Below are 17,194 nucleotides of genomic sequence, written 5' to 3'. Positions count from 1 at the left end.
GGAATTAAAGATAAACTGGACTGTAGCAAGTGCTGGGGCTATTTTCTTTATTTTTATTATTATTATTATTATTATTATGGCTAATATTCACCTATCCATACGCCGCCCCTATCGAAATGTTTTGACAGGTGATATTTTAGGGGAAATAAACGTATTGCCACCAAGACCAAACACTTATACATGCTATACCATGAGACAAGTGTCATATAATGTCTTACAAACCTTGTCTGTGGAAAGTTATATCCAATTTATCTCCTGTTTTGACCATGGAATGGCGTTGAACGGTCGGCAACTTTCGTGTAAAACGCGGAAGGATATCGGAAAAGTACTAAAACAATAGTCCCACGGTAAAATTAATATTTAGACAACTATCGCTCAAACACGACAGGTTTATATGGTTTCTACGGAATAATTGACATTTAAATACAGACTAAATGAATAAATACAAACTCTTAAGTACTTTTAAACCTTCAGGTAGTTTTACCTCATATTACTGAAGGACCGGTCAAAATTATTTTGTGTTAATCGATAGTACTGTCACAGACATTACTTATTTAAATTGTTTAAAGTTTTCTTTAAAGCCTCAGTAACTCCGTGCTTCCTTTATTTTGTAATAATAACTTTTTTTTTTATTATAACAGTTAACAGTTACAGTAGGCTACTAAGCCATTTCTAAATTTCAAGACCAGCTGCAAGTAAACACTGCCCTCTAGTGGACTTATAGTTCATAAAAGACAACATGACCTTGATTTTTCACTGATCTTTATTTAAAACCTGATATGATAGCATGTTAGAAATTTCTGTTTGCTTGCAGTGTAAATCTGAAATATTAGCGTTGTTTTCAATGTGACAAATGAAGCCACATTTTAATCTTCCACGTCTTTGGTGTGTTTCCCATACAAACGTATTGTTTAATAACAATATTGGTCACAGATCAAGTGTATCACAATAATTAAGAATTCTAACAATGTAGTATCAAACAAAACAAATTATATACACGATACAAAGAGCTGCGTGTCTCGACCCCCGACTCTCTTAGCCCCTGAAAAGTGTCTGAAGAAAAGTATTAAAGGAAATTAAGCTGGTATTACGTATCAGTAAGGTCCGTTTTGAAAGTGAGCACAAAACAGGAAAGCTGTTTGTTTCTCCTGCTGGCTTGGTCCAAGTTCAGTAGCAAAAAGAGTCCTCCACAGGAAAATGCAGTACCATCAATACATTTTACAAGACGAAAGAACTTGTACATATATTTAAACAATGCAGAGCATTATAAAGGCTTGGCAACACTTAGAAACAGATCCTCTCTTGTACATCTGTCCAGCGATCGCAATCGGATATGGCCAGGAGGATGCGTTTCAAACAAACCAACACGGTGAACACGTTTGGTCAAACACTGAATATATCAAAGACCTCACAGGCCACAGTTCTGTCAGCTTGTTCTTGTTTATTGTAAGACTGTGGTGGTGTTGAACACTAGCTCCTTGTTTAAATTGCATTGTGAGTGTGTATTGTAAGTACAGCAACTGCATTCGTCTATGAAATCTTGCAGCTCGTCCGTGCGCAGTTCTGGGATGGGCTCAGTGGCGGGTAGATGATTTTGGACTTTTTGGTTCCGTTCCTTTTTTTAGCGCTGCTGGCTATGACCGAGTAGGAACGGCCATGCATCATCCTGGCGTTCAGGCCGTTGGCCATGGAGAAGGACTTCAGATGGCTCTTTAAGGCAACAGGAAGGGGAAGTTTGTCCACAAGGTGCACTGGAGTGCAGGAAACGATAGAGCGACAGCACAGGTCCTGCAGACTCAACACTGAACGAAAGAAAACAACAGGTTTAGGTTAGGTTAAAAGGCAAAATATTAGAGACCTTGGGAATAGAAAACTGCAAGATTTTATTTCTTCTCATGAAATATTACGGTTTATAATCTTTCAAGAGTCTGTCAGCGATGTTTGTCTTTAAAGCATGAAGTCATCTAATGGAAACTCAAGTTGTTTTATCATATTCGTTGGCCTTTAAATAATCTCCAGTCAAAATAAACACATTTAAATGCCTTAATCTAAGCTAAGTAAATGTATTCGTATCACTTGACCTTGCTCCTAACAGCATTTTTCTAGCATGAACCAAAGCTATGATTATTAAGAGCTGAAATGCGCTGTGTGGGCGGCTGGCCGTTATATTGATATCTGAACACTGGGTGTCTCCGCTGTGAGCTGTATTGAGTCTCAAAGCTTTGCATACTTCAGGTTTCTTAAGCGTTCCTTTGGCCTATACATAATTGCAGCATTGGTCTGAGGGAAAAAAATCTTGTATTGCTGTTGCTTATGTGGTCATTCTCAGAAAAGACTCCACTAAAAGGTCTGCGTTATTCTATGCATCATTTCATGTCAGAAGCATTTATGGTGAAGCTTGTTTAATTCCCGGAGAGAACATTTCCAACCTCAGCAACATAATGAGTCATAGGGAGATGTTGATGGAAGCGTAGTGAAACAAGACAACGATGGTATTGTTGTGAACTACTCATGGTTGTAGAGATGTAGCTGTTCTTTCTCTCTGTAACTGTTTTATATGATTTGCATTTATGTAACTGTAAATGTAAGTGATATTTTTAGTCTAATAATAAAATGAAATATTTATATAAAATCTAAAAAATAAATTTTTACAGAATGATACTGTTTTGCACTAAAAATATAATAATATAATATAATATAATGAAATAATAGCCCAAACAGCTGTTATTTTCAAACAAAAAAAATCTATTTTGATTTTAAAATTTTCTAATAATAATAAAAATATAAAATATTTATATAAAATAAAATAAATGACTGTAGAGCTGTCTTTTCTCTCTGTATTTGTTTTATATTATTCAAATTTATGTAACTGTAAATGTAAGTGATATTTTCAGTATAATAATAATAAAATAAAATATTTATATAAAATATACAAATAAAATAAAATTCACAAAATTATAATAGTATATTATTATATTAGTATATAATATATACTAATATACTGTACTATAATATAATATAATATAATATAATAATATATTTTAATATAGAATAGCTTGTTTAAATAATTTTTACATTCAGATTATACAACATGTGTAAACATATTAAATATAGTATTCCCAGTCTTATACTGAACAGTGTTTAATTTTTGATACCAACATGTTTTGAGGTACCTTGTAAAATAAGAAGATACTGTAATAACAAAAATACTAATAGGAAATGTATTAATTTCATAGGAATACACTGTATTTCATAGAATCATTGACCTATTCACCTGTATCGACTCCCCAAAACAATACAGAAGACATAAAAATATTCTAATTAAATATATTTCTTGTAAATGAAAATAACACTGTTTTGTAAAAATCACTGAAACTTTCCTAAAAATGTTTATTTATAAGAAAAAAAAAAAATCAAATACATATGATAATTACAAAATATTTCACTTTCCATATTTTATTTTGTGTGATTTTTTTTTGTAAAATATCAAACAACTACAAAAATAAACTACTGGGTTAGATGAAGTCCATATCATTCAATGTAAAACACATAGCCCTATTATAAATAAATGATTTATTTCATTTCTTTATATGAAGCCAGACAACTGAGGTTTGTTACCTTTATTGGGTCTCCAAAGTCGTTCCATACCATGCCTCATAAGCACAATTCGGGCCAGCTCAGTGAAAGACTCAGTAATGTTGAAGTTACAGAGAGGGCTGACCTCGAAGAATGTGACGCCCAGTCGCTCTGCAAAAGCCTGGGCGTGCTCGGTGGTCACCTGACGCTTATAGGCCAGGTGAAGCCTGTTTCCCACCAGGATCTTGGGAACACCCGGTGCATGCTGGGTATATTAGAAAAATCATTATAATAGCTATAAAAGCACTCTTCAGGACATAACTGCTTTGCTGATTTGTTGTATGCTATTACGTCAAGACAATCGCTTTAATAATAAAGCAGTTTTGAAAGAAAATGCATTGCGCATCATTAGCCCCCTGCTATCTTCACAGATTAGTTACAGAGCCTCTGTTACTATCGTGTATGATTGCAATGATTATAATCATAACTGTTGCTACTGAATTGCATAACAAGCCCATTTCCTGAAACACAGAGATACACATCTATTTTAGCACTTCTCAAGATGATCAGCTAATGCTTTATTCAATGCCATTTTGAAGCAACTAGTATAACCTCATGTCTGTTTTTACCCATAATCATACTGAATTGTACATTTAACATGCTGAATACTGTACAGTAACTACAGTAGTTTTGATCTGATTTTACCTCATCGATCTCTTTAATCCATCTGTCAATGCCATCGAATGACCACCGGTTTGTAATGTCATATACAAGGATAACACCCTGTGAGAAACAAAACAAACTTAAATGCACTTTCAATTCAGAATGAAAGAATAATGAGACCATAAGCTGTCATTAACATTCAGTCAAGTCAGTGTGGTACTGGAAGTGGTAGGCTATTATTTACCATCTCATACAGTATGTGACTAAAATAGCTGGCAGAGATGTTTACGATGTAATGTCAATAAAGACTGTGGCTTTGCTCCAAGAGTTTTTTGTTATTAGGATATCTGTGTTTGCCAGAGCAAGGAAACGTCATATCAACAATATCAGTCCAGTCAGATTTATAGCATAACACACTTTCAACAGGAACTGCTGATCATTGGGTGGGGTGTTTAACAACTGTCTGGGTACACTGGGCTTTCAGAAATATTTAAAAGCCCATTTCCAAAAGTCTGTCAGTCCATTATATACAATGGACTTGCATACAACCACACAAAAGGTGCCTAATGAAAATAATAACAAAATACAATAACAATTCTAAAAAAATAATATCAATTCTAATTAAAAAGATTCAGTTTAATTTAAACCATTTTATTTTTTTAACTTATAATTATAAATAAATAATTAAAAAAATTAAATTTAATTTAAATTATTTACATCTAAGACAGCTATTCACAAACTCATCAATGACTGACTAATAAATCCTTTAAAATATTTTGCATGTACTATATTTATATTTATGAAAAAACCTACATACACTGCCATTTAAAAGTCTTTTATGCTCATCAAAATTCCATTTATTTGATTAAAAATACTGAAAAAATGTAATATTATTGCAATTCAAAATAATAGTTTTCTATTTTAATATACTTTAAAATATAATTTATTTCTGTAATGCAAAGCTGAATTTTCATCAGCCATTACTCCAGTCTTCAGTGTCACATGATGCTTCAGAAATCATTTTAATATGCCAATTTATTATCAATGTTGAAAACAGTTGTGCTGCTTATTATTTTTTGGAACCTGTGATACTTTTTTAGGATTCTCTGAAGAATAAAAATTAAAAAAAAATAGAACTATTTTCTAACAATATAATTCTTTACTATTACTTTTTATCAATTTAACACATCCTTGCTGAATAGGAGTATTAATTACTTTCAAAGAATGAAAGAAAGAAAAATGTACTGACCCCAAACTTTAAACAGTAGTGTATATTGTTACAAAAGATTTCTATTTTAAACAAATGCTGTTCTTTTTAACACTTTTTTCATCAAAAAATTCTAAAAAAGGATCAACGTTGACAATAAATCAGCATTTTAGAATGATTTCTGAAGGATCATGTGACACTGAAGACTGGAGTAATGATGCTGAAAATTAAGCATTGCATCACAGAAATAAATTCTATTTTTAAGTATATTAAAACAGAAAAGCACTATTTTAAATTGCAATAATATTTCACAATATTACAGTTTTTTCTGTATTTTTAATCAAATAAACGTAGATGAGCAGAAAATATTTCTTTAAAAAACACTGAAAAATCTCACTTTTGAACTGCAGTGTAAATACATTTTATTTAAATTAATTAAAATAAATAATTCTAATACTTATTAATATAATAAACAGCTACCCATTGTATTTTTCCCAAGTGTTTTTATAATTTATTGCCGTTTTACCTGTGCTCCTCTGGAATATGAGCGGAATATGGTGCAGAATCGGCCTTGTCCTGAGGTGTCCCTGCAAAAAACAACAGAACACAGAGGGTCCACATGACAAAGAACACATTCATCTTACTTCTGTTCTTCAATACGTCTGTAGCTATTGTCTTTCCCTCTGCCTGGTGACATGAGGAGCTCTCTGTGGTTGGTGCCAGGGCAGCAGACTTTGAGTAGGAGCAGTGAAATGAATCATTCACCATCTAGGGCTGAGCGCAGCACCAAGATGTGCCAGTCATGTTGCATCGGATAGGACTAGAGTATCACAAACACTCTGCTCTAAAATGCTTCGTCTGTCAAGGCCAGATTATCAATAATTGATTCCAGATTCTTGCAAAAAGCCCAGTTCTCTTAAAAAGTGCCAGAATTTATAAACAAGTTCTAAGGCATGGCTAGTGGGACTGACTTGGCTGAATTTTTCATTGGAAGAGTTTGTTGAGGAGCGCTGTAATTAACATAGCCAGACATTTGGCATGTTCACTTCATATTTTGGAAACCAACGGGAACTTATTGAGCATACACAGGCATTATGGAATGGAGGGGGTGATCTTTAATCTCTCTTCATGCTTCAAGAAGATAACAGGAGGAAATCAAGTTGAAACTTTAAAGTTCAACATGTATTTCTAGGATCTGTCAGGTGCTGCAGTCATGGGTTTTCAGTTTACAAGAAAAAAAGCTGTGATGTGAAGCTACTCACCAAAGCTGGAGCTTGACTCTGCGTCCATCAAGCAGTATGGTAGTTGTCTTGTAGTCGATTCCTACGAGTGAGGAAGAAATAAATTACTTACAGGTGAAGTACAGTATCTCATTTCCACAGCACTAGGGTCACCAAGTCTAATTGCAAAACTAATGATTGTTTTCATACAGGTTTCCTGTGTGCCATTGGTCCAAAAAAAAACAAAAAAAACAACAACAAAGCATATTAAAAAAAAAAAAAAAGAGTCTAAAGGTTTGGGTCAATAAGACTTAAGTTTCAGTAAGAAATGTAATAATCAAGGATCCATTCAACTGATCAGAAGTTATTCAGACGACATTTATGTATATAATAAAATTAATGCTGTTCTTTTCAACTTGTTCCTCAAAGAATCATCATAATAATATTATGTATAAGTGTTTTCAAAAAATACAACTGTCAGAAATGTTACCTGAGCACCAAATCAGAATAATTTTTGAAGACTGGAGTAATGATGCTGAAAATTCAGCTTTGCATCACAGGAATACATTTTAAAATATATTAACATATAGAACAGGTATTTTAAATTGTAGTAATATTTCACAATATTACTCTTTTTACTGTATTAATAAATAAATACAGCTATGGTGGGCATAAGAGACTCCTTCAAAAAGATTTAAAAAAAAAAAAAAAAAAACCTTTTTTTTTTTTAATGGTAGTGTATGTTCAGTTGCCAAAAAGGGGCAAAGCACCAGTGGCAAAATGTAATGTGTTTGCGATGAAGTGAACTTTAAAAGTTGTGTTTTTGCAACGTTGAGTAATGAATCACAGACATATCTCACAAATCCTTTCATAAACAAAGTGTAGAGAGAGTGTAAATAAGAGATTCACTGTGCAGTTTAGAGAGCTCCGATGATTATAATGGAGCTTTGTGTGATCGTGATGAATTAAGATGAGTGACAGCTTTTAATGATTTTTAAGAGTTTGTAAATGAGATATTGATTTAATACAACAGTCAGATAAACAAGAAGGTAGTATTAAGTGATTTACATTGTCTGACTATAACACGGTTGCCTAATTTTGCTCTATTTTGTCATCAAAAATAGTTTGAAACACAACTGAGCTGCTGCCCATCTCCATTCAAACACAGCTGTGTTTCGTTTATGAATAAACGTGCATTTTTAAATGTATCTAGAGAGTCAATGATTCAATTTTACATTCATAAAGTCACTTGCTTTATTCCTGAATGAATCAGCCATTCGAATGAATCAAATGAATGAATGAATGATTCAGAAATAAAATTGAAATTTAAAGTATCTTTTCAGTTATTTAAATCATTTAATATTTATGTTAAAAATTTTGACATACTTTTAATAAAGTTAAATAAATGCCATTACAAAGGTAAAAACAAAATTCCCCTGTAAATTACTTTAAGGAGTCAAATATCACCTCGTAATGAAAAGGCTAATTTTTTAATCAGATTTTTTGATTATTGATTAGAAGGTGCTCCTAAAATGTTGACTGTGCTCCTTAATTTTTAAAGGTAAAATTCTGTCAATAATTACTCACCCTCATGTTATTCCAAACCTTTAAGACCTTCATTAATTTTCAGAAAACAAATTAAGATGCTTTTGATGAAATCCAAGAGCTTTCTGACACTGCAAACGTTCAAACGTTTCAGAAAGGTAGTAAGGACCTTGCGTCGTGGTACTCTCCTGAACATGCAGCGAAGACTGATACGGCAGAGAAGAAATTGTTGCATAAAGTCATTATTTTTGTTTCTTTGCACACAAAAAGTATTCTCGTAGCTTCATAACATTAGCATGTCCTTACTACCTTTCAGGCTCTTAAACATGGTAGTTGCATTGCTGTCTATGCAGCATCTGAAAACTCTTGGATTTCATTAAAAATATCTTAATTTGTGTTTGGAACATGAACAAAGTTCTTACAGGTTTGTAACAACATGAAGGTGAGTAATTAATGACAGAATTGTCACTTTTTGTGAACTATCCCTTTAAAAAAGACATGCAGTTTGAGGATTGAGGATTCATTGTATCATTCAGGTCAAAAACAAACAGTGCAGGATAGGTTACACAACATAGCTTAATACTTATAGTTGGTGGTTTGTTCAAATTCCTAGTATGAGCAATAGTAATGTCTTCGCAAACACCACTAATAATCTAATAACTGCGAATGGGAAAAACAAGTGCTGAGAAATGTCAAAGAATGTTCCAGAGAGTGTTTGCATATTATGTTCAAATAAAGACCACATTCCTTTACTCTTAGCCAATATTTTATTTACAATGTCCCTCTTTTGATCAAGCTTACGGGTGACAGCAACTATGATTAAGTGACGTCTGCTGTTATGAACATGACACTTGAGGAGGATGCCTGCATGGGCTGAGATTGGAAAGCTTTAGTGTCACCTCCGTGGGGGTTCCGGGTTCCACACACATACACACTGGCATTCTGAACACTCTCTATCCTAGGGAATTTCAGAGCCCATCACACATTCCACTGCGATGAGAATGAAACCCAATACTGTAAAAATACACATGGAACAACTGGGAGATTCCAAAGTGACAGAAAGAGGATTTGAAAGCACCATCGTTGTCACTAAAGAATGGAACCAAATGAAACAATCACATTCCCAAGTCACCCGGTGAACTGTGAGGTCACTTAGTGAATTACAGCTTGTCCAAAGGTATGCACTAATGGTGAGGTTTAATGTTCTGTATCAGGTATCAAGCCCTCCTTGAAAAACTATGTTAGTTCTGTTTGGGTCTTAGAGACTACATATATAAATCATAATAAATGACAAATGTATTTATTTATGTGTTATATTATTATTATGCTTTAAATAATATATGTTCAATGGGTTTTATAAGACCATCAAAACTTTAGGGGTGGTAAGATTTTCAAAAAATGTCTCTTTTATGCTCACCAAGGCTGCATTTATTTGATCAAATATAGAGTAAAAACTGTAATATTGCAAAATATTATTTTAAAATTGTAATTTGTGACCCTGGACCACAAAACCAGTCTTAAGTAGCACGGGTATATTTGTAGCAATAGCCAAAAATACATTGTATGGGTCAAAATTATTAATTTTTCTAAATTTCCAAATTTAATATTAAGAAAAAATCATGTTCCATGGAGATATTTCACACAAAACTTAATTTTATATTAGTACTATGCATTGCTAAGAACTTAATTTTGACAGCTTTACAGGCAATTTTCTCAATATTCAGATTCCAGATTTTCAAATAGTTATATCTCAGCCAAATATTGTCTATCCTAAGAAACCAAACAAAAAATTGATAAGTAATTATTACTGAAATTATTTTAATATGTTGATTTACACGTTCAAGAAACATTACATTAACATTATAATCAATGTCGAAAACAGTTGTATTGGTTATTATTATTGTAAAATAAAAAATAAAAAACAGCATTTAATTAATTAATTTATTTTTTTGTAATAATGTAAAATTCTTTATCGCTATGGAGTACCAAACCTGCAGAAATTAAAAATAAATAAAGAAATAAATAACAGGAAAATAAATAAAGAAATACATTTGTATTTTTTAAATTTAATTTAAACTGTATTTTTTATTACATTTGTTTGTGTGTTTGTTTGTTTGTTTATTTTTAATTTCTGCAGGTTTAGTCCTCCATATTCTTTCACTTTTGATCAATTTACTGTGCCACATTGTTTGGTTGAACAATAAATGCTTAAATTAATCAAATGACTTTGACTTCCGCTACAGTACAAAAATATCTTTTATCAAATAAACATGACCAGCGCTTACATCATATTTTCTGCCACTAAATAAATCTTTTATCAAGCTTTTAAATAAAAGGCTTATTGTGAATTATTTAATTCAATATGATGCATTCCTTTTAGACAAATATTGTATAACACCAGCTCTCTAGTATTTTTTTTTCCCTTTATAAAAATGTCTGCCTGTAGGATGCAGTCTTCCTGTTTGTGTGGGCAAGCTCTGATTCATCCTGACAGATTTTTTCACACTAACTCTTTCTGTCTCCCTGCGCAATTACCCTGCTCTGCACCTCTCCTCACCTCCCTCACAGCAACCAGCAGAGAGCCATAGACCTTTTTCTGACGGGATGACACATACGCCGGATCAACGGGAGTAAGTGGATGAGGATGAAGCCTCCGTGGATAATGGTGTTCAAAATCTAGAGCTGAGGGAGAAACAGTTATGCTAACACTTACTGATCCATCCCCGTGCAGCTTCAAGTTACGAAATTATACTCAAAGCAAAAAATATTGCAAGCTGCTTTGTGGCCTGTGGAGACGTTGTGGTTGACCTTAAAAAACATCAAACAGATCAGCCAGAATTTAAAAGCAGCATAATTAAACTCACATAGACCTAATATAGTTAACATAGTTAAAGGTGCACTCAGTAATTTCTCCCTTATTAAAAAATAAATAAACAAATATATAATATATATATATATATATATATATATATTTGTGTGTGCGTGTATCATATAGACCTATGTAAGATTCACTGCAAAAAAAAAAAAAAAAAAAAGAAAAAAAAAAAACCCTCAAAATTTGTTAAACTACCTTAAACTTTTAAGTTCAGTCAACTTGAAATGTTAAGCTGTACTAAGTGGCAACTTAGATATTTGACTTGACTAAATTAAAAATATGGTTTGTTAAAATTAAAAGCTGGGTTTGTTACCCAGCTGCCTTAAAATTTTAAGTTAAATCTCAACTCAAATATCTAAGTTGTCACTTAGTACAACTTAACATTTCAAGTTGGCTAAACTTTTTTTTGAGTTGACTGAACTTTAAGACAGAAAGTTTAAGACAGTGGGGTAACAAATTATTTTAAGTTGACTTAACAAATTTGAGTCATATTAGTGCCAAAAGTGTCTGATATTGAAATTCTATACAAATTAAGAAATTAAAGGGATAGTCCTTCCAAAAGTGAAAATTCTGTCAACATTCATTCATCCTAAGGTCATTCCAAACCTGTATGCAGTTCCTACTTCTTTTGGACACAAAGGTAGATATTCTGAAGAATGATGATAACCAAACCTTTTTGGTTCCCATTGACTTCCGATGTATTTTTTGTCCATACAATGGAAGTCATTGGGGACCAAAACTATTTCTTAACTTGCATGGACTATTTGGAAGGACTATCCCTTTAAAAATAAAATACTGAACTAAAAACATCCACTTTAAATGTTATAGGTGAATTTAGGCATAATGACTTGATAATACACAGTATGAAAAATAAATATTCCTTTTAAGATTTCATTTTAGATTCTCAATATTAAACACTCCAAAAAAAAAAAAAAAAATTGGGGGGTTAAATACAACCCAGCGCTGGGTCAAATATGGACAAACGCAGCGACTGGGTTGTTTTGACACAGCGTTTGGGTTAAATGTTTAACCTAACCTTCTGGGTAGTTTTATTTAACCCAACTATTGTTTAAAAATGACTATATGGCTTGTTTAAAATGAACACAAAATAGGTTGTAAAATAAAAATCAGACATATAATTACTAGAGGCGTCAGCAATAATCAGAAGATGAACATTTATTAATAAGCAATTTAAAAAAATGTATTATTTAATAAACTAATGAATAAATGTTCATTTATTAAACTGTTTAATAAATGTTAATTTTCAACCTATTTTGGATTCATTTTAAACAAGAAATATTGCAATATTTAAGCAACAGTTGAGTTAAATAGGTAACACTTTACAATTAGTTTCATTAGTTAATATTATTTAACTACATTAGTTAACAAGAACTAAGAATGCCAGTGCCGATAGCCAAGTGGGCAAGTACACTGACATACAGTGCCGTTGCACCACAGACATTCCCGAGTTCGAATCCCAGCTCGAGGACCTTTCCCAATACAACCCCCACCCCCTTCTCCCACTTCACTTCCTGTCTCCTGTCTGATGCATTATTAAAATCACTATTTGTATTTGGTAACATTAGTTAATGCACTGTCAACTAACAAAGAACAACTGTATTTTTATTAACAAAGATTAATAAATACAGCAATGAATGTATTGTTCATTGTTCATTCATGTTAAGTTAATACACTACCTAATGTTAACAAATGACACCTTAGTGTAAAGTGTTACCATTAAATGAAAACTACCTAGAAAGTTGGATTAAACATTAAATCCAATTGCTGGGTTTGTCCATATTTGACCCAGCGCTAAGTTGTTTTTAACCCAGCATTTTTAGAGTGTATTTAACAGTGTTATAAAATTATTAGTGTTTTTAAATATTAGCACAGATGATCTAAATGAAAAAAAATACTAAATGAAAAATATTGAATGATACAATAAAAAAAAATACTAAAAACTCATAACTATCAGTAAATATTTGTATTTGCGTGATGCTACACCTACACTGCAATACGTCCAGTATAAGATAATACAACATAAACAAAAAATATTTGATGTGTGTTGTAGCATCTTAGATGTGATCTAAGACAGTACAACACAGAACAGACTGTACTTGTACCACTCACAGCCATATTTAATTTGTGCAAAATTTAATATGCAGTCTACCCTGATTAAGCTGCACCGGTGTTACATAACCTAAAACACATTGAGCAACACATCAGCCTGTACGTTATTTATAAGACAGAGGGATAAATGTTTCAGTGGCACAGAACTGACTTCTCTCTTGGTGAACAACAGCTGCAAGGCTTCAACTGTCACTGTTCCTTTAAAATCAACAGTCAAGGCACCCTTTTCATCGTTCAAACAAACAAGAGGCTTGAGAGGTTCATGCAAGTGTTTAGATAAACATCAGAATGTTCCACTTCTTTATCGCCAGCAAAGCCTGGCCGCATCCTCATTCCCCTCAGCCGTGTTTCACTCAGCAGTCGAAGAGCACAGTTACGTAAGAGCTTTGGCCAGTAGTAATAATCTCTATAAACAGAAATTCCAACAGAGACTTCTGCTGGCAAGGTTGTTAGGCAAGAGCTCTCCCTGTCTAATCATAATCGAGTTTATCGACCGTGTACATACAGTATGCACTTATAAGGAATTCTGTGAGTTGCTCCCAAGGTTACAATACAAAATAAATACACAAGTTGTAAAATATCATGTAGAAAATGTTCAATCTAGTAAGCAACATAAACAACAAAAAAGCTTCAGTACTGCTCTATTAATTGCTTGCATACCCAATGTCTTAGAATCTGTTTTCTAAGTATTAGCATCCTGGCAGAGCTGTTTACTGGCCCTACGGGGGCAATGTTTTTTCTAGAGAGTATGTAAATGACTGTAGTATGAAGTCACTTTCACAAGCCTGCAGTGGAGTATTAAATTTTCATCACTGTTGCGCTAGAAAAGAGCAGCAAGAGCAACTAGAAAAGAGTTTAAAGTCAACAAGAAAACAAAAATAACCCTATTTACTTTAATGCACATCAATGATCTTATTGTGAATTACTGACCAATGCACCTTAAAAAAGAATTTTGCTGTCGTAGTGATTAATCAAAATGTAGTAATACTCTCTTACTCTGAAACTTTCCATCACTTAGGCTATTCTTTCTGGTTTGGAAAACCCACTTTTTTACAATCCAAAAAAGTTACGTCTTGTTTAAAAACATGTTGTACTACTAAAGTGGGTTGTGAATGGATATTCACGTTGAATTTAAAGGAATAGTTCATTCAAAAATGAAGATTTGCTAAACAGTTTTCACATCCTCAAGCCATCCAAGATGTATATGAGATTGTTTCTTCATCACAAAAGGTTTGGAGAAAAGTAGCATTACATTACTTGCTCACCCCCTGCAGTGAATGGGTGCCGTCAGAATGACAGTTCCACAGTAACTCCAGACAATCAATAAACCTCTTTTAAAGCAAAAAGCTGCATGTTTGTAAGAAACAAATCTATCGTTAAAGCATTTTCACTTTAAACAGTTGCTTCTGGACAAAACTAACAGTCCATAATCAATAATAACATTTCCTCCAGTGAAAAAGTCCATCCAGTGTGTTCTCTCATCAAAAGCTATGGACTTGATTCATGCATTCATGATTAAACTTTTTCACTAGAGAGAGAAATATTATGGACAGTAAATTATTTTAAGCAACAGTTTCAAGTTAAAAACATCTTAATGATGGATTTGTTTATTAACAACACAGATTTTTGCGTCACAAGACACTGATTGATTTACTGAAGTTGTACTGTGGGTTATCGTGATGTTTTTATCATCTGTTTGAACTCTTATTCTGACGGCACCCATTTACTAGTTTATTGGTGAGCAAGTGATGCAATGCTATATTTCGCTAATCTGTTCAGATGAAGAAACAAACTCATCTACATCTTGGATTTTTTTTTGTATAAACTATTTCTTTAAGAATATGTGACCTATGACCACAAAACCAGTCATAAGGGTCAGTTTTGTTAGGATAGGACAATATTTGGTCGAGAAACTTTTTGAAAATCTGGAATCTGATGGTGCAAAATATTGAGAAAATTGCCTTTAAAGTTGACAATGCATATTACTAATCAAAAATTACGTTTTGATATATTTACAGTAGAAAATTTACAAATTATCTTCATGGAACATGATCTTTACTTAATATTCTAATGATTTTAGCCTAAAAGAAAAATCAATAATTTTGACCCATACAATGTATTGTTGGCTATTGCTAAAAATATACTCATGCTACTTAAGACTGGTTTTGTGGTCCAAAGTCACATATACTGTAGTAATATGCCTCTCCAAGCAGTTCAAATACTATTTAAAGGCTCTTGGTCTTAAGATGATTTTGTTCCTCTAACCTCTTGCCCCTCATCTAAAAGTGGCTGGCATTCCTTCCTCAGCTGCTTGGATAAATGAGTACACAACTGTGCAAGCCACCCAGATCTCAGTCAGCCTCTAACCCTAAAAGAACAGGTTGACCGTCAATTTACTTGCTAAATCGCTTCGGTGTAATCTAAGCTGTTACGATGAGACTCAAAACATTTATCAACCTTGGACTTTGCCCAAATGCTGTGACAATGAAAAACAGCACGTGTACAGTATTGTTCTTCCTGTTTAAGCATGCATGAAAACAATAACACGCCATTCTGGAGAAAATATGTAAAGTATTAAGAATTAAGAGTTCTGTCACATCAAGAGCTACCGAGCTAATAAGTGATACGTAAGTCATTATGTACATGTAAAGATGTTGTGATTTGTTACTTATGTGATACGAGCCAACTTGTTTTTGTGTCACATAAAAAATGTTGTTGATCTTTTAGACAAGACACATGAAAAATATGTTGTTTAGCTGTGAAAGCCCAAAGGGGGGTTCACTAGAGTTGATTTTGTCCCCTGGGAAGAGTTACTTTTTCCAAAACAGGGAGTAACTAATAACTACAACAACTACTGAGCTGTAAATAAGAGATGGATAAATGGGTTTGATGACGATGTGATCTTGGTGTTTATTATATGTGGTATATTTACTGTTATAATAAATAAAAGATGTACAATAAATGTAAAACAGATATGTATAAAGATTTTTTTTAATGTTTGCATTATCTAGACTGGAAACATTTCTGAAACAGTTCACAATAAGTGATGTAGATGTACACATGATGCTTGCTAGTTGTATTCTGACTTTTTATTATTACTGTAAGTAACCTGCTATTTATGTGTATGATACAAATGTTAAATAATCTACAATCCATGATAATAGATTCATCCAGAAATGCACCGACTTACTAACTTTAGTCTCATTTGTACACAAAGATCAAAACTTACCCATATTGTATCCATAGGGTGACTCACTGGACCCATCCTGTAGACTAGCCAGTATTTCCCCTTTCCCAACATCACTGTCTCCAACCAGCAGGAATTTCAGAAGGAAATCATAAGCTTTTGCTGGGCTGCTCCTGTGGTTCATCTTCACATCAGCCCGATGACCCATTCTGGTACATCATGTAACTGTCCTTTGATGGACTTGTGTTGAATATCTCAGACCACCAGTGCAACTGAACAATATAGCTGTTTTTACAACAACTAGTCTTTTGTGTGTTTAAAACCTGATGTCCAGTACAACACTAAAGCTGTCCTATTGTTCAAAGATCCTGTTGTGTATCCACTGATGCTGTTGCGTCACATTAGTAGATAAATAAAGACCCTCATACGTTTACAGTATAGTAACATAAGCGAAGCAACTTCTTAAAATTGGCTGTTTTTACTTATAAAAACAAATGTTAAGCTTTATAAAACACTCTTAATGTTTATCATCTTTACATTTCGAGCAAACCTGGTCCATTGAGCTCTCTGCCACGATCCCTCTCTTCTATCAGCCTCCCTAAACAGAAAAATGTGAGTTCATCCTTAGATTTTCCTTGATTGGTTCCTGTGTGGAGTTGCTAGGGCAGCTCTGCTCTCTCATTTGACATTTGGCGCGTCCATCAAACCCAGTACACGCCCATTTTGTGTTGGAGAGGGTGTGGCCAATCTGCTGTTTTGATCCCATAAACGCTGACACCAGATCAGAGCCT

The 17,194-nt window shown here is 33.2% G+C and overlaps 1 protein-coding gene across 1 annotated transcript; it reads right to left on the bottom strand.

Annotated features, from left to right (window-relative positions):
- Positions 1-745: 745 nt before the first annotated feature.
- rab40b (RAB40B, member RAS oncogene family) lies at positions 746-17,008 on the bottom strand. Its single transcript, XM_051124670.1, has 6 exons — positions 16,446-17,008; positions 6,709-6,769; positions 5,973-6,033; positions 4,282-4,359; positions 3,619-3,841; positions 746-1,802 (listed from the first exon to the last, which is right to left on the bottom strand). Exons 1-6 carry the CDS (start codon positions 16,609-16,611, stop codon positions 1,531-1,533), a joined length of 861 nt encoding a protein of 286 aa, XP_050980627.1. The 5' UTR covers positions 16,612-17,008; the 3' UTR covers positions 746-1,530.
- Positions 17,009-17,194: the final 186 nt, after the last annotated feature.

The sequence above is a fragment of the Labeo rohita genome, chromosome 12 (assembly GCF_022985175.1).
Source record: "Labeo rohita strain BAU-BD-2019 chromosome 12, IGBB_LRoh.1.0, whole genome shotgun sequence".
NCBI classification, from domain to species: domain Eukaryota; kingdom Metazoa; phylum Chordata; class Actinopteri; order Cypriniformes; family Cyprinidae; genus Labeo; species Labeo rohita.
Note: the sequence above shows the minus strand (reverse complement) of the source record. Positions and strands in the feature narration are given on the sequence as shown.

What these genes read in the sequence shown, in the direction of transcription:
- rab40b (XM_051124670.1), bottom strand. Translation starts at nt 16,611, where the DNA reads ATGGGTCATCGGGCTGATGTGAAGATGAACCACAGGAGCAGCCCAGCA. An exon ending in CATATTCCAGAGGAGCACAG is followed by an intron (nt 4,360 to 5,972) that starts GTAAAACGGCAA and finishes TGTTTCTCACAG; the next exon opens with GGTGTTATCCTTGTATATGA. An exon ending in ACTTTGGAGACCCAATAAAG is followed by an intron (nt 1,803 to 3,618) that starts GTAACAAACCTC and finishes TCTTTCGTTCAG; the next exon opens with TGTTGAGTCTGCAGGACCTG.